General features: G+C 45.8%; 1 protein-coding gene across 1 annotated transcript; it reads right to left on the bottom strand.

Annotated features, from left to right (window-relative positions):
• Window positions 1-12,291: 12,291 nt before the first annotated feature.
• Window positions 12,292-24,344, bottom strand: RTCB (RNA 2',3'-cyclic phosphate and 5'-OH ligase). Its single transcript, XM_064455760.1, has 12 exons — window positions 24,158-24,344; window positions 23,977-24,055; window positions 22,463-22,530; window positions 20,558-20,657; window positions 19,162-19,318; window positions 18,392-18,548; window positions 17,157-17,316; window positions 16,666-16,841; window positions 15,876-16,064; window positions 15,286-15,396; window positions 14,464-14,583; window positions 12,292-13,384 (listed from the first exon to the last, which is right to left on the bottom strand). Exons 1-12 carry the CDS (start codon window positions 24,248-24,250, stop codon window positions 13,277-13,279), a joined length of 1,518 nt encoding a protein of 505 aa, XP_064311830.1. The 5' UTR covers window positions 24,251-24,344; the 3' UTR covers window positions 12,292-13,276.
• Between the last annotated feature and the right edge of the window lie 12 nt (window positions 24,345-24,356).

Here is a 24,356-nt window from a genome sequence, read left to right as displayed (position 1 = left end):
AGCTTTGTCAAGATCAGGACTATAGGAAGGGCTGTTCTCTGCTGCTAGTGTTTTCCAGAGTGTGGATATAACGATATCATAGCGATAATGCCCACTTTCTTTACATTTGCCATTCACCATCAATCCCCATAATTTTCCTTTTCTCCCTCCTGTCTGCCCCTGTAGCCCTGGCTATTGCTATGGGGCAAGGGTATAGGGGCATGTCCTGGCTGTGTATTTTCTGTCATTCTCATACAGCAGCCTGATTTTAGCATCCCTTCTTGCTAATGCCTCTCTGCTGATCACACTACGTGTGGCCCTTGATGCAGATGGTTGTTCCTTGCAGAATCAAGGCAGGGAGCTGCTTAATAAGCAAAATTTAAATTAAAAAAAAAAAAAAAAGCCCAACCCCTATCAAAAAACAAGCAGCAATATGATTTTACCACCAGCCATTGTGCAAAATTGGAGGAGACCACAGCATTTGCATGACAGTGAGTCTGCCTGCCTGCACCTCAGACACACCACATTTATCTGCCTACCATCTCTTCTCATGCGTCTTTTCTTGTTCATTATTGCAAAATACCTCCAAGCATATTTCTTATTGAAGTGTGGAGCAGTAACGAGCAGGCTGTGCTCTAGCTGGGGAGTGGAGGGGATGATTACAGAGCTCGGCCTACCTGCTGTCAGGAGCCAAGTGATAAACCCCTATTACTTCAGTCCCAAGTTTTCCCTCTGTTTCAACAACAGTGTGGCCCTCCTCTTGCCTCTGTGCTGGGAACACCAGTAGATCCTGCCCCATTTCACTGGAAAATATCACCAGGCTGCTTCTATACCACTTTACCAGGAGCTGGTTGCAGCCATGGCACTGCTGTGAGCTCACTGGGCTTCTTGTCCCTTGTGTGACTGGAAGCGCCTGAGTCCCTGTGCTCATAGATAAATCTGCCCTTACGTGTTACCCAGCTCTGGTATTGCAGAGCTGGCATCTGCGTCTATTCTATTCTATTCTATTCTATTCTATTCTATTCTATTCTATTCTATTCTATTCTATTCTATTCTATTCTATTCTATTCTATTCTATTCTATTCTATTCTATTCTATTCTATTCCAGGTATAGTGAGGGTGGTGGGGACAAAGAGATCTCTCTGCCAGTTGTCATGCCAACAATGCCACCAGCATCCTCCTTGCCATCAGCTCCCTCCTGCTGACTAATGCAAACCATCACTGAAGCCAGGCAAAAAGCCACAAAAAAGACCCAAATGAGTGCTGAGGCCCTGCCCAGTTCCACTATTGCTTCCTGGCTCTGATGATACACTCCCAACATGGCTGGGCAATGTTGTATCCACCCCTGCTCGCAGGGATGATGCCCCATGCAAGCAGTGGTGGCACATCCCAAGGGACCTGTTAGGACAGATCAAAGCTGGGCACCTACAGCATGTCAATGTGACATGCTGTACAAATGCAAGATATTTGCCTCTGTTTATGTGTGGTGTGCTCCACAGCTTTGCATTTTGCAGTGCTATGAAATCTTCAGAGGGTCCATTTATGTTAACAAGCCTGTAAAGCATAAGGTTATTAAATGTTGTTTATAGTACCCTGTTTGAAAAGCTCATTAAGTTACCAGCTGTTTTTTTTGCTAAGAGCAAGTTTCATAAGGGCGCCAAGTAGTATCTGCATGTGCTATGGGAGCTTGTGTTGAAAGGGCAAGAATAACAGCAGTGACGCCTTCATCATGCACTGGCTGAATTACTCTGTCATAGGGATGGCCAGTGTTATCAGAGGTGAATGAAATATGTTACTTTGTGATTGAAAAAAACATTGCATTTAAACATTTTAAAATTTATTTTTGGTAAAACTTTTAACATTGGCTATTTGCTGCAAACTTACTGAGGTCATTGTCTTAAAGAGCACATTTTACATGTGCATCTTTGGTGAAAAAGTCACAGTTTAGGTCATTTCGTCACCTAGTAATCACCGCAAAACCTAATAAAGTTACTGCGCATGTGGAGTGATGGGCATCAGAAGCTGTGGCTGGGTGGGAGATGGTTGTTCAGAGTGAGGATTAGGTGAGAGCAACACAGCCAGTGTGGCACCATGTGAAGCAGGCATTTGCAGAGAGCAGCTGGACAGGAACGGTTGGAAACAAACAGTTTAGACTGAGTTAAAGGAGATGTCTATTGATGTGTTGGAAAAGGATCCCAAGGTTTCATCCATGTGGGCCTACTAGGAACATGGCACTAAGAGCGTATTCAGTCTCAGGGTTTTTTTCTTCCCCAAGAAGGAAGCCTAAAGTGGGGTCTCTGGCCAGACTTTCCATGGCAGAAGCACAGGGTAAGAACACCTCTAGGAAAGTCACTGGTGAGTTTTCTTCAGTGTTCTTAATTGCAAGACATAAAGTAAGAGCTTAGTAATCAAGTCCAGCATGTAAGTGTGGGCACAGGCGTGTGTGGGGCAAATGCCACAGAGTGCCTACTACAGCAGGCACCAAGGTCCGGGGACCAGCGGCTTGGAGCATGGGGCAGGGCAGGGGGGCATCTGGTCTAAGTGTCCAGTATAACGTGTTACTCCAGAGTGACAATGGCAGCAGCAACCTCTGTCCAGGAATCATCAGGGCGATGCATTTTATTTTATACTGGAAATAAATTTTACAGACAAGACAATGTTTCTTTTGTAAATAACTGTGATGGCCATTTCCGTTTTGAAATAATACAATTGAAAATACTGTAAAAATGTATTTATATTGAACCATGCCTGCAAATGGAGGCAGCTTTGATTTTATTTTTGTCCTGAAAGCATTCCCTTCTTTTCAGCTAGCCCTAAGTTTTAATACTGAGAACAAAGTCCACAAGCTTATGCTTAGATATTGACAGCAACTTGATCGCAACAATTAGGAAAGCAACTTGGCAGAACTGGAAGCTTAAGGCATCCACACCATGAAAAGTGTGACTGGAAATCCATTGGACTTAGGATTTACTTGGAGAGGTTTAAGGAAAGGCAGTTTGTAAGGCAGAGTAAAAAAGCGCAAAAGCTTTGGAGAGTCACTGGGATTCCTGGAATATCAGATGCTATTTTTTTCTGAGACTCCTTGGGATGGAGCTTTTTGGAGAATAAGTTTTATAGAGAAATTCCGGTACCTCTTTATTTCAGCCAGGTTATATATATAAAAATATTACAACACAGAAGCTCCAAAGGGAAAGTGTGTATAAGACAGGCTATCAGGCAGTACTAGGAGTATATTCTACTTGGCACATTATGGATGTGAGACAACACCTACATGATTAAATCATATCCCTCCTTTCTTTCTTGTTTTTTTAATCCTAGGTTCAGTGGGACAAACTCACTCCCTCATGAAAGATCTGGCAGCTCCATCGAGTCCTGAACCCTATCCAAGTGATAATTATACCTGTTTGAAATCCAGGAACTGAGAAGTAGCCTCCAGCCACTCAACAAAGGCTGCTCCAGTGCTCCGAGGAAGCGGTGCCGACACTTCCCTTCTCCTTGTCTGCCTCCTGCTGAAACGCATTTGCAGAGTTTCCTGAAGCCTCTAAGGCTTTTCCAGAGATCTGGTGGAACCAGATCTGGTATGTCATGAAGTATCATCGCATGCAAAGGCAAAGAAACACCCCCACGGGCATAGTTAATGCAGATAAACCTTAATGGCTTTCCCCCCTCTCCAGTTGCGTATAATTAATCTTGGTTCAAATTGACATGTTTGATCTGCTTCTTTTAGGCTTTGGATGTCTTTGAAGGAAGGGGGAGACCTTGTGATTTGATCTGGAGTGCCTAGGATATGCTCGGTGTTTAGCGGGCAGATCCCCTGAGCCCAGTGCTGGTCAGATGTGGAAGGCTCCTGGCTTGCAGACGTGGGGTGGGAGGGCAGAGGCTGAGGTGCTTCCCAAGCTGGGCCTCATGAGCCCCTTCACCTCAAGCCACCATTTCTCCAGGTCTCCCGTGAGTGATGAGGGCACCTGAGGCCCGGTGGTGGAAACCTTCTGCAGACAAGAGGAGATAATCATCCCGCAAACAGACCCTGTAAGTCCTCTTTCCTGCAGTGTAAAAGAAAAGAAAGGCGTAGAGATGAAAAATGTATCCACTTCAAACAGGGAAATTTCCATTTGAAGTGCCGTCTTCGAGTCAAATCCTCCCCAGCAGCAGCACTTTTTTTCCCCTCAGTAGTGTGTATCAATTTCTTCTGACAACAGTTTCATGGCTTCGGGATAAAAAAGCCCAACTCCATTGGTATTATATTTTACAACTACAGACAGACCATGGAGATTAAAATTCTTTGGATGAGTCACCAAAGATGGGGAGGGGGGAGGTGGGTCCGCCAGGCGTTGTGAAAGGCAGGTTGAACACAAAACAAACTGAATCCAGCCTTTCATCCCCGGCGGTGCCATGGAGGCTGGGCCTTCTCCTGCATCAGGAAGAAGGTGGACGCAGGCGGTGGGCGACGGGGGCAGAGCTAAAGAGACACCGTCACAAGGGGCCTTGCATGCTGCAGAGGTGGCAGAGGTGGCTTCTTGCCCTCCACGGCAGCTGACTCAGGGCTGGGGAGGCCTCAGGGCTCTTCTCACTCCTTATGGCACAATATTAATTTCTCATTTCCCTGGCAAACACAAGTAGCTGAAGAAGAAAATAATTTCCGGTTGGTCCACAAGGGTTTTGTTTTTGTTTGGGTTTTTTTTTTTCCCCTGCTGGAACCAAAGGCCTCCCTTAAATGTTTTCTTCCCCAAAGTGCAGCGTTTTGGTTTGATCTCCAGATTTTTTTAAGTCCTTCATGAAGTAAAGCGAAACAAAACCCCATGTGCTGACACGCATTGCTGAAATGTTTGCCACTGAAAACGTCAGTCAAACACTGTCCCTTTCCCCAGTCTACCCTCCTTTCCCACCTTCCCAACTAAACGCCCTGATGAATTTGGCATGGAGTCCAGACGAGTCAAATAAGCTTTATCAGCAAAAAAAAAATCTGCTGGAGGAAAACCACCTCATGGCACCCCAGCTTGCCCTGGAAAACTGCCTTCACTGGGAGCGTAGCCAGAGGGACCTGGTTTAGGCCATTGGTGGAAACCTCTCTGCTTAAGGTTGCCTTGTGCATAGCTTTAATCCCTTTGTGCAGAGGGAGCTGGAGCCTGCCAGGAGCTGCCATGGGATTATTTTCTCTTACAGTATATGTTTTTTTATTGCATCAGATTATGGTTTTAAACCTCAGCATCCAACCCAGCCACCACTCCTCCACACTACCCTTGCAAGTAAGGGAGTTGGGGTTAGTTCTGGCCTCACACTGGTACATTCAGGAGAAGTCCTCCAAGAGCCTTTGCAGGCTGTCGGCAGAACTGAAGATGTCTGAAAGCTTCATTAACTGGCTTCACACCCATAACATGTCCAGAGTCTAGATAAAGGACTCAAATCCTCCAGGATTGCCCCAGCCCCTCTTCCTGAATCTTCTGATCCAAGTGACACTGGTCTCTGCTGAGACAGGCTTGTGGAATTATGGTGGGAAGATCCCTAGAAGACTTCCCTGCCTCTGCAGTTGGCATTAATATTACGACTAAGTCAGCTACAAGCTCCCATTTCTCCCTCACTGATCTATTTACCTCATGGCTGTTTTTCTGGGCAGCAGCACAGCCTCGATGCTCAGCAGGGCACTTTCCTGAGTGACAGTGACTTTCCCCAGCAGCTTGGTCAGCTCCTGGGAATTGCATGGGGTGCACTGCAGGTTGCACAGAACAGTTCTGGTCTCCCAGGCTGCCCTCCCAATGCTTCTTGTCCATGTCTGCTAGGTTCAAGCCTGCTCTCATGCTGCCATCTCCTCTTGCAAAGAGAAGTCAAGGATGCACCTAGACAGAGCTACTCAGTGGGATTTTGTGTACCTTCATCCTCCTTGTGATAGAGACACTGGGACTCAAACATCCCCACAAACAACCTGATGCTCTCTCAGCTTCTGTCCCTTAGCACATGAACACATGCAGGTGGCAAAAGCGAGGTGGCACATTTAGTCTTCACAAAAATCTAGGTTCTGTATCCTCAAAGCACAAAGTAATTTAGACACCTCACTGGCACTGAACTCATGGTAACGGTCCACCTCAGAAGCTTTGCTTTGTAGCCAAAGGACTATGAAAAACTTAGAAAAGTTTTGCAGTGACTACTTGAATGTCTGAACAGCTTACAAGCTCTTCTGCTTTTAGTTTAGATCATGACAGGAGTGAACCCAACCCTCCAGCAGTGCCAGAAGCTGCAGAAGACAGGCACACAGGGCTGCTGCACACTTGCAGGGCTGGTGATGAGCACGGGACAGCTGGGCCGGGATCTGCAGAGAGGTACTGCTGCCCTCAGCACCACCCGTAGGTGCAGAAGGAGATGGTTCATGAATCAGAGCTTGATATTTAAATAGGAAAGACTGGTAAAAAGTGCGAGTAAAGGAAGTCATCTTTATCCCTGTTTGCAGATAAGGCACCAAGACATAGGAAGACGAAATGACTTGGTACAGGCTGGACAAGTCTGTGGTGGATCAGAGTGCTGAAAGCTGCTCTCTGGAGATGTAACCAAATGCCTCAGCCTTATGCCGAACTTTTCTCTCCAGTAACAGGTCTGTGACAGAGGATTCACTTTCTGCCAGAGGAATAGGGAGGAAAGGAGACAGCAATGGTGCTTTTGGCTGCTATTGATAATCATCAAATAGTTTGAATTCCTGCCTGAGAGACAAGGAAACGAGTATTTGTCTCACAAACAAGGCTTCATGTTTCTCAATCAAGATAAAACTTCTGTCTCATCCACTGACCATTAATGGAAGAGCTCGCGGGGTCTGGCAGGAAAAGCAGCCAGAAGCCTGTGTGTCTCCTGAACTCATGGGATTTGTGGAGGCCTTGCCCAGGTCACCTGCAGCCCTGGGACTGAGGCAGGGAGGGATGGGGGCGTACAGGAGGGACAACCCCTCTCCGGAGCAGCGCGAACTCCCCAGCACACCACGCACCTGTGAGCAAGGGTCTCCCTTCCCTGCTGTCCCCTCCGTGGCCTGGCCAGCTGCCCTACGGGTGCTGCAGCCCTCGTGAGACCCCTCCCCTGGGAGATGCTGCACTGTGGAGGTGCCCACCGGCTCTGCAGGTTCCTGGGGAGGAGAGCACCCAGCACTGCCTGCACAGTGCTGCCTGCACCGAAAGGCACCCTCCTGCCAGAACAGCCCCATGTTCCAGGCTGGGCAAAGAGGTTTCCGTGGGTGCAGAGGTTTTCCCTCCACCCCAGGGCTCAGCCCCCCCCACCCCAAAGGAGCTCCAGCTCTGCAGGCACGTACAGGTTTACGTTGGGAAGGAGGCAAAGTCCTTTCTGGGCTACACTCAAAATACACAGATACTCAAAATGGAGAAGAAAGTGCTTGTCACAGTAATTTCTGTATCTGCCTGATAAAAAACTCCTATGAGAGGTGAATGGCGAAAATCCCTTTAGCAAGAGCTACAGTAAAAATACACTCCAGGGGAAAAATAATTTACAGTGATACTTTTTTCTTCCTCATCCAAGAAGTGGTTAAGGATTTGGCAGGGAAAGAGTGGAGGAACTGATCACCCCACCTATGATTTTAAAGCTTAATTGTCTGCAAATGCCACAAATTTATAGTCCAACAATAATAAGCATTAGACAAAAATAAAACACTGCTTTTTTTTTTTTTTAATGAAGATTAAAACTGCAAACAGGTTACAACTCTTAAAAGCCAAGAGCTGGGTAACCAGGTGATTTATCGGCCGGGCGCTCCTCCAGCCAGGAAACCTACCTTTTCCTTCTGCCTGAAACTACAGAAAGGGTAATAAAAAGTTAGGGTTATTATTTTTTATTTTGGCAGTACCACCTGGAGCCTGCTACCTCAGGACTGACACAGAAACAGAGCATGGTGCTGGTACCCCAAGACCCAACTGATGGAACCCAAAGGGCTCACAGTTGCTTGCCACAGGGGGATGCTGCTGCCCACAGGGCCCGGGGAGGTTTTGGTGGCTGTTCTATCTTTCCTCTGCCACGAGGGTCAAAGGGCAACAATTTGGGGCAGAAGCACGCTTGGGTGCTTGTGCTGACATAGAAGAGCTAAGGCCAAGCTTTACACAGGGCCTCATATACTGCAGGCTAGGCAGGGTTCAGCGATCCAGATCCTCCTCTATTATTCTAAGTACTGTATTTGATTGCTTTTCATCCCCCTCCATGCCCCTTAAATTTTGTCATAAAACCCTAATGCCTTGTCCTTGAGTGTGTATATTCACAACCACTGGCAGCCTGCATTTCTCCCTGGGCGGCTCTTCCCTATGAGCATGCTCAGGTTTGGTAATCTCCTACTGCTTAAGTGATTCAGGTAATAAGCTGCTGCTCTAATGCATCAGGGCTTGGACCTTATCCGAACACACCCACTGCCTCATCTTCCCCCGCGGGAGCTGCACCCCTCCCTCCCCTGGAGGGGCCCCCTCTCCATCTATTTCTTCTTCCCCTCCTGACATGGCAGGGGAACAGGTTCCCCTGGTTTGCATTTCACAGGAAAGAGCAGAAAGCCCGACCTACCTGACTTCCCACCCCACACTGGCTCACTGGGTCTGAGAACAGAGAGGGGAAGAGCCTGGGCTCCCACCTTGCCTCCCCAACGCAAGGCACAACTTGCACAGGGGAAAAAAAGGGGTTGATGCCTCAGTTTCCGCAGGCACTGAAGGAGAAGAGAAAGGAGGAAAATGCTTCCCCCCCTTCCAACCACCCGCTGGGCAAAGCTGAGCTTAAGCAGAAAGCAGGGTGCTGGCTGTAGCTTAGATGGGGTGGGGGAACAGCAATTCAGGCTCCATCACAAGGCTGACTCAAACACCCCAATGTCTCAGGGAGGGCAGCCCAGCCCCTATGTGTCTTTTGCTAAGCTAGTAAATATTAGATTGAGTGCTGGCAGATGACTCCATTTCCCTTTCCTGGTCCTAATCTCTGCAGTTAAGATTAGTGATTATTTTGGTTTCTGAGCTTTATATGCATTGTGAACCAAAGCAGTCTCCTGGATTTTGGGAACAGGGCACAGTAAGATGGGGATGTGGTCAGCACCATGAAAGCCAGCAGCAGCAGCAGCTCAGGATTGCTTAGTCGGTGCCTGAGGAGACTGAGTTGCACATCTGCCCCAGGGAGTTCAGGGGCTTTTCTGTACCCTCAGCTCCCTGCCTCCCTCAGCTCACATACCACTCGGCACTCCTCCCGCTTCAGGGAATGACCCCCCACCCTCCTGTTACATATTGCAATTTAAAACCAAATACCCCACCAGAAACCACATAATTATTGGTGTTCCGTGGATGCCAGGAGGTTACCATCTTCCTCTCCCTCCCACAGTGCAGGGGACAAAGCACCTGCGCCCGGTATCGCCCTGGCTGGGGATCTGCAGAGCTCCTGCTTTTCCGCGTACACCTCCCACTGCCACCTCTCCAGGCAAAAAACCAGAGGTGTTTGCAATTGAAACCCCTCGTTCTAGGACAGGGCTCAAGAGAGCAAAGCAAATGCCAGGTACAGGCAGGGCCCGCTGCTTAATTGAAGCCTTCCTTCTGCAAGCAGGGGAGCATGTTGGCACATGCTGCAGGAGGGATATTGCTTTGATTGCTTTGAAGACTGGGGGGCGGAGGGAGAAGAGAAGAGGCCAGTTAAGTGTGTTTATGTTTGAGAGGAACAAAGGAGAGCGGAGGAGAGGCCGGGGGGGGGTGCCTGCGCCAGAGATGTGTCAGAGATCACTTGTTCCTCCTGGGCCAGAACACCAGCCCGGGACCACCAGCGGAGGAGGCCCCAGTGTGTGCAGAGCTGTGTTTAAAGCACAGAGGGGAAAGATAGAGCAGAGGAAAAAAACTCCTGAGTCTTAGGATGGTGATTAAACATGATGCAGGTTAGACACTGGGCTGCCAACCAGTGGAGTGTGCAATACAGACAAATGCACCACAGCAGATAACACTGCAAGCGTGTACATTGCTGGGTCCTGGTTTCCCCTGGGGGAGGCTGAATTAGGGAAGTTAGGGAGCCCTGGGGTACACAAAGTTTAATCAAGTCGAAGAGAAGGAGGCCGTGAGCTGCACCCCAGCTCTGCCATCCGTTATGGCAAATCAAGCACGGGTTCCTCTGCTGGCAACGCTGCCGGGAGGAACTGCCTTCCCAGGAGGAACTCTCACATGGCCAGAGGCTGAGTGCTGCCTCTTCTGCCTCACAGTGCACCCCAGCGAACAGCACCCCCCAGCACGGGGGATGCATTTAGAGGGCTCTCTTTCAGTGTCATCCACCATGACCAAAAACCCAAAGTGCTTCTCTGTTTGCTATTTAATGCTGTGCTGATGGTGACGTGCACAAGTCTCTGAGTGCACCGTGAACAAGTCAGTTCCTGACAAGAGAGGAAGCGCTCACCCGCACTGTCGCTGCACAGCACCAGTCCCTGCAGCAAGCCCTGTGAGCACAGAGAGGAGGAAAATGCCACTGAAGCCACCGCCAGAGGTGACACCTTCTAGTTCTCAGAGGCAGTAGCCGTTTTGGCAGGTCCAATCTCTAAGTTAAAACACCTTGTTCTCAGGCAGAGAATAAGATAAATGCACTGGACTATTTGTTCTCACTAAAAAGAAGCCTGCATCCAAGGACTGGTTTTATTGCAGTGGCTGAAGGCAGACTGAATACAGACACCCTGTGCGAGGCCCCAAGGCCAGCAAACCTTCTGCTGCGGGTCATCATGCAGATGACTGAATCAACTACTCTTAGAGAGGGAATAGTTGAGTGCCTGCAGTTGCAGAGGTGTGCAACAAGCTCCAGGGGCGTGGTGTAGATGCAGATCTTCTACCTGTGGTTTTCCACCAACAAAAAATGAAGAAAAGCAGACCCTAACACTCACCAAAGCTTTTTCAGTCTTCTGGGGAAGGGAGGGAAGCACGTCATACATTAACAGATACTTCTGAGTTCTCAGTAACCTTCCATGGAAGCAGTGATGGTTGGATAACCATATTGGCTCTTCGGTGATGCATCTGCAGATGCTTCTGCAGATCCACCTGTATTTCAGCACATGAATTTTAATACTGCATGCCTTTCCTACCTACATTTTTTTCATTTATTTTTTAAAATGCAGATTAAAAAAAGTTAGTGGACAGCCCTATTTGGAATAAAAAAAGAGACTTGAATTACAAAAACATCCAAGTTTAAACAAAGACCTGGTCGACATCTTACATTTTCACTCTTACTTTTTTAGGTGGTTAGGAAACTAGCACTCTCCATACAGCACAACCTATAATGAAAACTAGTACTAGCAACAGGAAACCAAAATTGGCAGCACTTCTTGCATTCTTCAATGCTAATGCATAAACACTGATGATCAGAGAGGCTTAAGGCATACGTACAAGAGCACCTCCATGGTACACAGGATTTCTGCTTGTTGTAAAAAACCTGAAATTTGTCTCTTAGCAGCAATGGTAGGTAAAAGTTGAAAGGAGAACTGTGTTTGAGAAATGCTTCTTTATTTTTAAATATGAATGTTTTAAGGGTTCCCTTGTGTTCCACATCACAGAGTCTGAAATACTTATAGACAGAAACTTCTGCATCGAACATGCACTTCTGCAGAAGATTTGAGACCAACAATTTGACTTTCAGTCACTGGAGGTTAATTCACGTTTAAGTGAAATGATTTTTGTTTGAATTTCAGCAAGTCTGTCTCAGAGATGGCAATCTGGAACAATTCTACTGGAGAAAGCAGGGAAAAACAAGAAACTGTCGTTAAAATTCAGATTCACAAGGGCTCACAGCAGTGACTACGACTGCACGTGCTGCTTCTGAACCTGCAGCAAATACAGTATTTGAACTTAAGAAACCAATAAGCACAAAGTGATTAAGATGGTAAAAAGCCATTATGCCTCCTGTGAACAACAGGTTTCAGCCAAGATCCTAAACTTAAAAGGATGTTTCATCAAAAGGCACTTCAGGCAATCAATCACTATCTGCTCCTTTTACATGAGTCCTTGGCAGGGCTCCACTCTTGCTTTGAGGTTTTGTTTTCCTCCAGCTGCCCTCTTGTGTCTGCATACAGGCTTACAGGCAAGATCCATCCCCTAGCCAGTGAGGTGGACCCAGCGGGCCCGGAGAAAGACAAACGGTAGCTATCACACTCTTGTCACAGCCAAGCTGAGAAAACAGCCCTGCGCGGCTCTTCTCCTGTACCCTCCAAGAAATCCTGCCGTCTGCACATTTCTTTTTGCAAGATCCATCAGCTAAAGTCACAAAATGTGGTGGGTTTCAAGCTCATATATGTACTTAAAAGGGGGACAACAGACGTTTTAGGCACCGAACAAACATGACACGGACGCACTGTAGTGTCCATCTTCCCATTTTATTTGTAATCCCCAAAATGATCCAGTGGGGATGGTCAGCTTCATTAACCAAGACCGGAGGGGAGTGTAAATGAAACATCAGAAGTGACATCACACTGGGCCTGACCCTGCAATTGGACTCACCTGAATTAGAGCTGCAGGACACAGTGAGCAACATTACCCAAGCCAACTTTTACATGCTTAGGACTTTGCAAAATGTTGGATCAGCACATCTGTAAGTTAAGTCACAACTTTTACTGGGCAAACAAAACCTTTCAAAGCAACATACTCAGTCCTACCAGCATTTCCACAAGACCGTGGAACACCTACTTGTGCTGAGCCAAGTACACCAGGTGCTGTGTTAAATGGGAGAGGGTGGAGGAAGAGGGGAGGACTGTGCCTCAAGCCTAGCTAGTCCCTCTCAACCCAAGCAGGAGACCACTCCCAACTCCCTATTTCTTACCCAACTGCCACAAAACATGCAACAATATAGACTATGCATAAAGGTATCCGCAAACACAGCAACCTCTCCCTGCCCAGAAGCGCTATACCCTGCCTGTCAGAGTACTTCTATATGCAGAAAGAGCTCCAGGCACTCAGGTGCGGAGACAGCAGGTCTGGTTCATACGCCACCTTCGCTGATGGAGGTGGTCTTGCAGCACAGCAATTAGTGAAAAACTCAGACAAGTCTAAAGTCCTGCCTGTGGAATCACCAGGCAAATGAGGGAGGGACTGCGTATAAAACTCACAACTTATTTTTTGCCCACTCCTCATAAGAACACCATATAACATGGAGGGGGATGGGGGGCAATAATTTTGCCTAGGAGTGGTTAAAAATAGGGGTATCCTCAACTGTTGTGTTTCCAGAACAGGGATGTGATATCTGAGCATCCTACAGAGTCCAAGAGGTGTGGGAAGATGATGGTTCTCGTCAGTTTTATGTAAGGCCTGGAGATGTTGGTGTGTTTCTGCTGCCTTGTCAGTTCCTAGCCTTTTATAACAGCAATAGGTCTCAGTTTAATGGCTTTCTTGCTGATGCCAGCTGCATGGCAGGTGTTAACCACATCTGTCACATTCTTGTAAGACTCTGGTGCCTGGAGGCGGAAGAGAAAAAAAGAAAAAAAAAAGACAAAACTATAAACAATCCAAAGTCACAGAAGTTAGGTGTAGGCTTTTGATACCCACTCTTCTCTTTGCAAAAATAGAATCATATGAATTGAAGGTATAGCAGTAGGTGAACATACTGAGAATCTGGCCACCTTACATATCTAGGAAATCTATGAGACACTTAGCTTTCCAAATAAGCTTTCACCGTATTTCAGATAAAATACTAGCTATTTGGTTCAGTTTTCCCTATATTCTCAGATAATCCAGTCCACCAGCACGTGAGAATGTCAAGCCTCATTACCGGGCAGGAAGTCACTCCAACTTCCTCCTTACTGATAGCCTTTAAGATTTATCTTCACTGCCCCTTAGTGACAGGAATCAGGATCTCTAGAGCTCCCCCTCCAGCATTCTGACAAGGACGCTGCTCTTAAATAGAGGTTTTAATGCGATCAACATGTTTGTACAATACCAACACCCATAGCAGCATAGTTTGAAATGATTAACATGCTTTCTATGAGTGAGGCTGCAAACAGAAAAGACATTATATTATCTTAATGCAGTGGAACTGGAAGTCATAATAATCAGTTTCCTAGCCATTCAGAGTTCTCTTCTTAAGCAAATACAGGAATTAATCTTAATAATCTCTCATACACTGCTAATAACCTACATGACAGCTGCAATGTAAAGTAAGTTTAAAAGCTGTGAGAACATCATTCAAGAAAAGAATTCATAAAACAACTACTTTTGTGATGCTCACACAAAGACTACTCAGGGTCAATAGTAATTATCCCTATCGCCAGGTAGAAGAGGAAAAAAGCACATCCTCGGCAAAAGCCGTCGAACACGCATCTCCCCTTCCAGCAGGATTTTAGGGACAGGGAAGACTTTGCATTATTAAAAAAAAAACTTTATAGCTCTATTGGAAATCGCACAAGCGGTCACTAGTGATCACTTGGCTCTGCAAAAAAAAAAAAAAAAAAAAAAAAAAAAATCTAGTCAGGGAGGGTCATTCAGCCACGAAGCAAGACTCCCTTTTCCCTCTCAGATAATGAAGTATTAAACTCACTTCTTCCATGACCAGTTTGGGAGAAGCAACACGGATGGCAATGCCCATGTCAGCCAGCTTGTCCAATACATCCTGGAAGTCCAAGTTACGTCGAGATTTGGCTCGAGACAGTGCACGACCCTAGACAGCAGTTTTGTTAGTTCTACTTTTTGTAGCAGTATGGAAAAACAGAACTCTTTCTTATTCATGAAAAACATTACTATAAGTACACACAGAATGGCTCAGAGTACAGACAACGTAAACCAGAAAACAGGAAATTAATTTAGACTTTAGGTGATGGGCTCCTGCAAAATCACACACCTGGTATGATGGCTAGGAAAGTTCCGTGTGTATAACATACTAGTCTACAAGTGTCTTTTTACCCAAACCACTTATCAGAGAGTGTTGAGGAGTCAGATATTTACTGGAAGCTATTTATCTTCCTCACTCATCCTGCCTCACATTGTAAATAACAGGAGAGAGAACATATTCTAACTACTGAGGAGTTTTATATGGACAGCCTCAGCACAGTTAATCCCTCTTGTTAGCTCAGAGATATCAGAGTTTGGTAAAAGGAGTTAATTCTCCATATCTTCATCATAACATTTGCCTTGTATAAAGCAGCACTCCCTAAATTTTCTGCAGGAGTAGTCAAAACTACTCAGTAAGGGACAAAAAGAACCTCTAGACTGCAGTTCTCCTGGGCTGGGATCACTGTGGCAAGGCTACTCTCTACTTGTATGACCAACAGATGGAATCACGCACCGGATGACCCTTGAACCACCTTTTTCTCTGAATGACAGTCCTGTTCCAGTCCCTTCCTGAAATAATTTTTTGACTTACGGCTCCATGGCAAGTAGTTCCGAAGGTCTCAGTCATGCCTTGCTCTGTGCCCGTAAGAACATAGCTACAGGTGCCCATAGTCCCGCCGATCAAAACAGGCTGTCCAGTCAGCTGTGGATGCAAAGTATTAATTCACAAGAAAAAGCCTAGCAAACTCATTCTGAAAAGTCTGAGAGGAACAATATGTCCAGAAAAGGTGGTCAGGTTCACATTCTCTCAGAGCATGCCTGCTTTTCTTGGGCGCCCAACATCAAGGATTCTGGAGAACTAACTGCACTGAAAAATGTAGGCCAGCAGATCAAAAGACCTGTGTCCAACAGACAAGACAAGGCAAATTAGCCTGCCCTAGGTGTGAAACATTTCTTTCCCTTCATGATCTTCCTACCATTGTGGGTGTGGAGCAGGAGAGGGAGCTCAGCGTCCCAAAGATCTAACACACAGACAAGCAGAATGTTGCCATCCCATTAGGGTTCCAGTGCTGTCAGCTCAAAAAAGGAACTCACAGCATTTAGATCTCTCTTAGGGATGTTAAAATTGCCTGATTCATCCAGAACTCTATTCTGATTTCCTTCTCCCACAGCTGAACTTACTTGATAATCAACAGCGATAAGAGGATGGTGAGGAGGGAAGGCCCTGGTTGACCCCTTTCTGTGCACCAGCAGTGTCCGCTCCTTCCCATCCACTACATGTTGCTCCACTTTGGCAATGTTGTGAGACACATCATAGATAACATGCATATCAAGGTCATCTGGGGTTGTGTTGAAGACCTTGGCAAAGGCCTGAAAAGAGAGCAAATCAGAATGTGAAATACAAGAAGGTAACTGCTGTGTACATGTGGAAGATTTACAATCTTTTTAGGAATTAAAAGCAACAAATTTGCTTGAAAGTGTGTTTCTTACTGATAAGTCAGTGGCCTAATCACTTGGCATGGCAGGTAAGAAGCTTCAGTCAAATTCAGCCACAACAGAATTGAATACAGCAGTGCTGAGTGTGACAGAATTGGGCTGTCTAGATTGTTTAACAGCCCATTGGCAGCTTTAATGCTGGAATTCAGTCAGATATCAGTTAGACAAATTCTTGCAACTCTGCAAAGATGGCTTCAGCAGTGTAAAAATAATTTTCTTGTAACCATTTCTTCCAGTTCAAGGCATTTTCAAAAATATTGCCTAAGTGGCTTCTGCAAGTACAGACCAGAGGTTGAGAGGTTTTAGATGGCTTGCCATGGCTGCAGCTTTGTGTAAATCTCTCCAGAAAACACAGTTTAAGACGCATAAAACCGAAAAGTACATTAAATACTGCAGCTACTCTGTGTTCCACATGTCTGGGATAAAGCTGGAGATACGTACCAAAATATTTGCATCAGAACAACTCTGCTCCTACCTGTCTTGTTAGAAAAGTCATAGAAGAGCGGTTGACCCATGCATAGTTTCCAGCAGCTGCCATTCCCTTCAAGTAATCCTGTCCCTCTGCAGAGGCAATCCTGGCACACGCCAGCTGGCGATCATTTACTATGATTTTGTCCCGTTTCATAGCTTTTTCCATAGCCACCAATGCATCTGGGAAATAAAAACAGTAAGTCTAAGTGACTTCTTAATTTTGTTTCAATCTGTGGGATTAACTTGGGTGTGTATAATTTATATTCTGAACTCATCTCTCCGATGGTCAAACCTACAGCTTCTTCTCAAATGCAAAAGCAAATCTGCGGCAGAACGTTATTATTTGTGAACAGGCAACCCCCGTCAAGGCAACTGAGAATAGGTTCAGCAATTACAATGCAAGAAATGCTCTTCTGTGCTGGAGTTTACTGTCAATAACAAGACCATACTGAGGAGTCTGCTTCCCTCCGGGTACCTACGCCAGTCAGATCATACCTGTGGCAACTTGGTGGCCAAGGCCTCTGCTGCCACTGTGGATCATCACGCACACCTGCCCTTTGTGGTCGATGCCCATCTTCCTGGCAGCATATTCGTTGTAAATGTCATCCACAACCTGGATCTCGGCGTAATGATTTCCGGCTCCTAGGGTCCCCAGCTGCCAATCACAACACACTGATCAGACAGTGCTAGTAAAGCAGCCCCTGGGAGCACAGGGGAGAGCTACAGGAATATGGGCAATAGGGCAAATTGCTACAGGTTTCAGTTTTAGAAGTTCTTCCAGGAAAAAAAAAAATCCCCATATAAACTGAAAGGAAGTAGAACACAGTAGCATCATCACTGCCCTCTTTGTTCAGATTTATAACTATTTTTACTGTTGGAACAAGACTGTGATTAAACAAAAGGACCAGGATCTACAGGCTGTGCTGCCACTTTTTTTAAATTTACTTAGGCCCAGTTGAAAGCTGGGACAAGTACACTGTATTGAGAATTCATCTTCAATTTGTATAGGTAAGGCAGTCATATATTCTTATATTTGGTGATCACTCCACAAGGAAGCTACAACATTGTTAATTAGGTATTTACAACCTTTCAGTAGATTGAAGCAAGATATTCTGTTTTCAGGCCCAAATTTTTTCAACTCTGTAATAGATGATTGCTTATTTGCAAGGCAAATGTGAAAATTGAGAACATAAGATTATTTTGAGGTTAAAATGCTATAATCTTGCAGCACCACAATTCATAAAACTCAAGAAGTCATACAAAAGAAAGCTTTACAAATGGTAGTGTTAGTATAGCCATCTCAAAAGTGTTCCACCCAGAGCAATGAGATACTATGTACAGAAATTAAATCCAACCCTTGAACTGCAGTTCAAATTTATGAGCTAGTTCTATTTATCATGACATCCTTCCTTGTCCTGCTACTAACTTGATGAGCAAACAAGGAGAAAAGTTTCAGAATAACTTGCCTGGATGGGGAAATGCCACCAAACATGTATTCCAGCACCAGGTGTTAACTGATGAAAAACTAATAGCCCCAGGGACCTTGGGTATGCTCAGTATCATTTGCCTCTGTTACAGTTCTGTCATGAATTATTCAGAAACGTCCCCACTGTCTCACTTTTCCCCCCGCCCAGAAATGCTAGGCAGAGTTTCAAGACACAAAATTAGAGAGCTAAGCTTTACACTGGAAACCTGGGAGCACCCACAGCGCTCCTAAAATATAACATTACCTGAGGCAGGCCCCTCTTCTTTGCTCTTGAGGAAACCTTGTTGGGGTCAGCCTGCAGCATTCTTCCATATTCCTCACAGTGCTCCTTGTCCTCTGCCCAGGCGTAGCCCTCCCGGAGAGACCAGTCCACACCCATCTCTAGTGCCTCTTCCAAATCCCTGCAATTATCAAACACCTACATAAGGCTGCTATCCCCAGAAAAACTCAAAACTCCACTGGATATGGCCCCGAGCAACCTGATATAACTTTGTTATTAGTCCTACCTTCAGAGTTAGCCCTCCTTCATGCAAGGAGCTGGATGAGGTGACCTCAAGAGATCTCATCCAACCTAAGTTATTCTATGATTTTATGTTCAGCCCCCAAATACCCTAACAAGATGTGTAGCTTCTTAATACTTCACTAAAATCAAGCTCTACAAATATATTAACTTTAGATAGGACAGTACTTTTTCCTCTTTGTTGTGTGGGGAATATCCTATTTTCTCTCTCATCCCTTTCAAAAAAAATACCTTTACGTTCATGGAGGTTTGCTGTCAGAAGAATTGAGAACCTTTAAAGAACTTTTAGTTATTTCAGGGTTTTAAATGGGGGAAGAAACAGCTGACTTTGTGCACTGATGATTATGCCAGTCCTCCTCGTGAAGCACATACAGAAAGAATGAGAAAAGTTTCAGAATTACTTTTCCTTTCTTAAAGTCCCCCACTGATTAATCTTTTATCAAAATAAACACAAGAGATGTCCCCTCTAGTGACATGCACACAAATTCCCTTACTTGGCATTCATGGGGATGACACCTTTGGAGCCGACACCAACAGGAATGTGGTCAAACATAGCCTGGGCAAGCTGCTCCTTCACGGGCTGCACATCGCTTTCATCCAAATTTGTACGCAGTAAGCGGACACCACAGTTGATGTCAAACCCGACACCACCTGGAAGTGCAGAAAAAGCCATGGAGTTAATAAAGAAAGCATGCTGATGGTGAGGACTTGCTGAATACTTACCTTAAATCAGTGTCAGTCCCTGCTGACAAGGAGTATGTACCGAATGCTGTGATCTTACACCTTCTTTCTGACACAATACTGGGAAAAAGGTAGAACTGCATTAAGCTTCATTGTAATAGATTTAAATGAAGCCTCAGATTTCAAGACAGCCAAAAAAGTAGTCTTGCAGAGAAAAAATGGGAAATTCTTAAAAAAACCCCAGTTTTTCAGTCTCTAGCATATGCTCTACAGACATAGCTGTACAACTGTCTACTGAGCTATGTCTGTTTACAAAGCAGCTTTGTCCTCCAGCAAGTAGACACAACTATAAAATACACTGTCCACAGAAAGCAGAGGATGCTCCTGTTCTTCTGCCTAAGGTCAGAAGAAAAGTGACAGATCTCAGCATGGCTCCCTGATGTTCTCAAAAGCAAGTCCTTTTTGAATCTTCACTGGAATAAATAATAACTAGTTATAGTAAGTGATAAATACTTACAAGAAATATTAAACTTCAGTGCGCAGTGTTTTGCTTAACTCTCACTATTTAATAAAAATAAGTAATGCAGGGCAAGGCCTAATGTGAAAGATCAGTCATGCCACCTTTAGATGAAGGTTCTGTATTAACTAGTGTCAGAGGCGGGATACCAGACTAAGAGATCTTGTGTTTGAGTCAATCAGGAACACTGGAACTGCCTGAAGCAAACCTGAAACATGAATACCATGTTTCATGACAGCCACAAAAGCATCTCCAGACCATCAGTAATTAAAGACCAAGGTGTTTATTAAAAAGGCAGACATATTTTACAGTAACATTTTTAATAAGTGTAGAAAAATTATCAAAATATATTTTAAAACATTGCTCAAAGAAACAGTCAGTTCTTTATCAACCTAGCGAAACCCGATTTCAAAGTCCTGTGCTCTTCCTTGAAAACTGAGGGGTATCATGAGCCCAGGCCAAAATGCAAGGGCAATTCTCTCTGTACTGTTCAGATGTTTTCAGTGTAACCACCTGCCCCATTAAGAATAAAGATTCTAAGTTGAAGAATTAAGCACCTTTTAACTCCCTGTAATTCACATACTTTTTGCTTTCATTCTGTATATGAAGTACTGTAAAGACATGCCGTTTCAAGAAGTATTTTTATGCCATCCCAGATATTTCTCAGTGCAGGTTAAGTCAATCATCCTTACCTGGTGAAACCACTGCTTCAGGATCATTCATATCAAAGGCAGCCATGTTGCCAATGGCAAACCCATAGCCAGAATGGACATCTGGAAGGCCTATTGATCTCTGAAAGAGAATGAAGGAAATTTTGAAGTTTTGTGAAACCCTGTGCTACATGCAGAGTCACTTTGGTTATTCTCTGCCTTGTGGCAGTGGCTGTCACATTTGCAAACAAATAGACCAAAAAGAGAATGCATGTTCAGATGCAGATGGAGTCACTGAATTCATGTGTTTACTATGTAAACTCCTGCAGTTACAGGACAGACAATCAGAGAAAGCAGAAAGCAGATCTCACTCCAAAGCAAACACCCAGCAGTCACCTGAGAAGTCCTCTTGGCTCTATTAACCAGATCTCAAGAAAACTTAAAGAGGAGCTTAAGCACCTAAATGTAGGAATTGTGATCTCAAACTGAACCCTAACCTAGCTTCTTCTTGGACTCAGGAGCCCTTGCATTCAAAACTTATGCAGGCAAGAGCTTATGAGTAGCATAAAACAGAGACTTAAGAGCAAAGATGAGTTCATCTTTACCAAATTCCATCTAAAGATATCTGTAATATTTAAACACTGTAAATGTAACAAGGGAAAAGTTCAATGCCACAGAATGATAAAACAGTCAGCATTTTCTCTTAGCTGCGTCATCGAACACTGACCAAAGACTGCACCCTGCAGGCAGGAAAAATATCGTCCTTTTAGGATAATATCCTGATAGGATGAAACAAGATAGGAGCTGTGTCATTTTAATTTACAAAAGAATTCTTTTTACTTAACCTTCTCATATTACTACTAATTAAAGAAAGTGTGTGCTTCTACACAGCTCCACAAGTCCAAAGCATATCTAGTCTGGCAAGTTTAGATTAGGACACCACAAATAGCACTCCACAATCTATTTAAGCAAACAACAACAAACCACAAAAACAAACCGCCAGCCCCAAACACCCAGAAAGCTGTCAGGAATTGGAACTTTTCAATGTGTGTTAAACTGTTACCACATGTTAGAAAGAACAGTAATTTTCAGTGGGATTATGTGCTGCTTCTGCCTCCCTTAGCCACCACCAAGAAATCTCTTGGTTTGGAAATAAAAAGTGAAGGCTTGAATAGACAGATGATCATAACATCTCTCCTATGAACTACCAGTCAAAATTCCCATTTTAACAGGGTGTTACTATGATACCTTATTCCCTTTTTGGTTGACCACTAAGGCATTTTAAGCAGTGTGATGGGCTGCCTTTTATGGCAGCTAGAAATTAAAAACTTTTGCCAAGTCACCAATAGAAACAACTAAAAAAAGAAAATTCCATTATTTTTTACTTATTAAAATAGGCAATACTGAATGTGAAGATCATTTCCACATTGTACCTAGCACTTTTTGAAAAGCGACATAGTATTTTTGTCCTGCATCATCGTATCTGATGCTTCACTTCCAAAAATGCACAGGGCAAGGGAAAGGAGTCTTGAGTGCATGTGGAGGCTCACTACCAACATTAGAGCAGCAACAATAATAGACAACACTATCGCCTCCTGCTCTCTCCTCACTTCTCCATGCATTACAGGTCAGCAGAGGCAACTCAAAACCAACAGACAGACAATATGAGCACTGAGGGAAAGGTGACTTATGCATAAAGCAATGCTAAAAAAGCTTCATGTCAAAAGGCAATCAATGAAGCAAGTGAATACTTCCCTTTCTGATAACTTAGTTTTACAGCCTGCCCTTGTAAGCGCTCCTTACTCAGAGACAGGCTCCTAACACACAGACTGTCTTGAAAAGAACCTTGGTCCATGTCCCTTCTCACACCAGAGTTTGCACTTGGAAGGCAATAATCCCTGGCAAATAGAAACAGAATAAGAGCAAATTTTCACAGCAGTTACTCACGTGAACGATACCAGGTAATGCCGCCACATTCCCAATCTGTTTCATAGCAGGCAAAAAGCCACCTGCACCTGAAAAAGAGGAAGGAAAAAAAAAAAGTAAGTCATCTAATAATTTACCATGGTAATCACAATAAAGGAGTTTCTAAAGAGGTTGCTCTAAACACTATCTGGTATAAAGTGCCTAGCATTATGCATGATCTGCAGTTTCATTAAATGAGTCCTCCTTCTGCTACAGTAGTACTGGTGCAGACCAACCTGTGCTAACAACAGAAGCGTGTGACCACCAGCCCAGCTGTCAGATCTGGATCCAGCCCCACACAGAACAGACAGGCTTAGGCTATAGCCCCCACTAAAGTAAACTCTGAGAGCTGGCACTGATGGAATGCTCTGGAGCAGAGAGGGCAGCTGGCAAGGCTGTGCCCACCCATCTGATCTGGGGACATGCTTCAGCTGCAGGTGACACCCCTGTGCTGCTCACCAGGATGTGGTGGCTGGCAAAGCGAGAGAACTCATAGAATCATAGAATCGTTAAGGTTGGAAAAGACCTTTAAGATCATCAAGTCCAACTGTCAACCCAACACCACCATTAGAGGGACCTGGGGGTTCTGGTTGACAGCAAGTTGAACATGAGCCAACAGTGTGCCCTGGCAGCCAAGAGGGCCCACCGAGTCCTGGGGTGCATCAAGCACTGCACTGCAGCCAGTCGAAGGAGGGGATTGTCCCGCTCTGCTCTGCACTACTGCAGCCTCACCTCGAGTACTGTGCGCAGTTTTGGGTGCCACAGTACATTAAGAATATAAAGCTACTAGAGAGTGTCCAGAGGAGGACCAAGAAGTTAGTGAAAGGTTTAGAGGTGAAGCTGTATGAGGAGCAGCTAAAGTCCCTTGGTTTGTTCAGCCTAGAGAAGAGGAAGCTGAGGGGAGACCTCATTGCAGTCTACAGTTTCCTCACAAGGGGAGGAGGAGGGGCAGGCACTCATCTCTTCTCTCTGGTCACCAATGACAGGACCCGAGGGAATGGCGGGAAGATGTGCCAGGGGAGGTTTAGGTTGGATATTAGGAAAAGGTTCTTCACCCAGAGGGTGGTGGAGCCCTGGAACAGGCTCCCCGGGGGGGCAGCAATGGCACCAAGCCTGACACTATTCAAGAAGCACTTAGACAACGCCCTCAGAGATATGGTGTGAGTTTTGGGGTTGTCCTGTGCAGGGACAGGAGTTGGACTCGATGATCCTTGAGGGTCCCTTCCAACTCAAAACACTCTATGATCCTATGCCTCCTAAACCATGTCCCAGAGTGCCACGTCTACACGTGTTTTGAACGCCTCCAGTGAAGGTGACTATTTCTGATTGCTGCGTCTCCAGATCCGCCAGCCGGGGCGCGCACCGGGCCTGCCCCCACCGCCTCTGCCGCACCCTGGTCCCCCCAGGGCCCGCGGGCACCGCGGTGCGCCCCCAGGGGCTCCCTGAGGCGCCCCGGGGTCGGAGGGCCGCCACCTGCTCCCCTTCGCCAGACGCACCTCCCCCGCGGCAGGCGTTGCGCAGCTCCTCGAACATCAGCTTCTCCAGCGGGTCGTTCACGTAGAAAACGCCCTCCACCTACGGGGAGAGCTGTCAGGGCGGCCGGCACCGGGACTGGGGCCGGGCCGCCCCTACTCCGTGTGTGTCCCCCTCCCCCCCCGGGAACCCCCTCCCACGCACGTGCATGTTTGGCACGAAGCCCTTCTTGATCCGCCAGCAGTTCTTGTCGATCTTGTCCAGGTACTGCAGCTCATCGTTGTAGCTGCGGCTCATGGCGGCGGCGAAGCTCCCGCTCGGCGGCGCGGCCTCTCAGCGCGGCCGGCGGCACTCAGCCAACGGCAGGAACCAACGGCGGCCGCCGAGGGTCACGCCGCCTCAG

Source organism: Phalacrocorax carbo, chromosome 1 (assembly GCF_963921805.1).
Source record: "Phalacrocorax carbo chromosome 1, bPhaCar2.1, whole genome shotgun sequence".
Classification (NCBI taxonomy): Eukaryota; Metazoa; Chordata; class Aves; order Suliformes; family Phalacrocoracidae; genus Phalacrocorax; species Phalacrocorax carbo.
Note: the sequence above shows the minus strand (reverse complement) of the source record. Positions and strands in the feature narration are given on the sequence as shown.

Bases quoted from the DNA above. Each gene is read 5' to 3' on its own strand.
- RTCB (XM_064455760.1), bottom strand. From the start codon at position 24,250: ATGAGCCGCAGCTACAACGATGAGCTGCAGTACCTGGACAAGATCGAC. The intron at 20,658-22,462 runs GTGAGTAACTGC...ATTCTCTTTCAG, and splicing joins CATTACCTGGTATCGTTCAC to AGATCAATAGGCCTTCCAGA. The intron at 15,397-15,875 runs GTAAGTTCAGCT...TTGCATCCACAG, and splicing joins TTATCGCTGTTGATTATCAA to CTGACTGGACAGCCTGTTTT.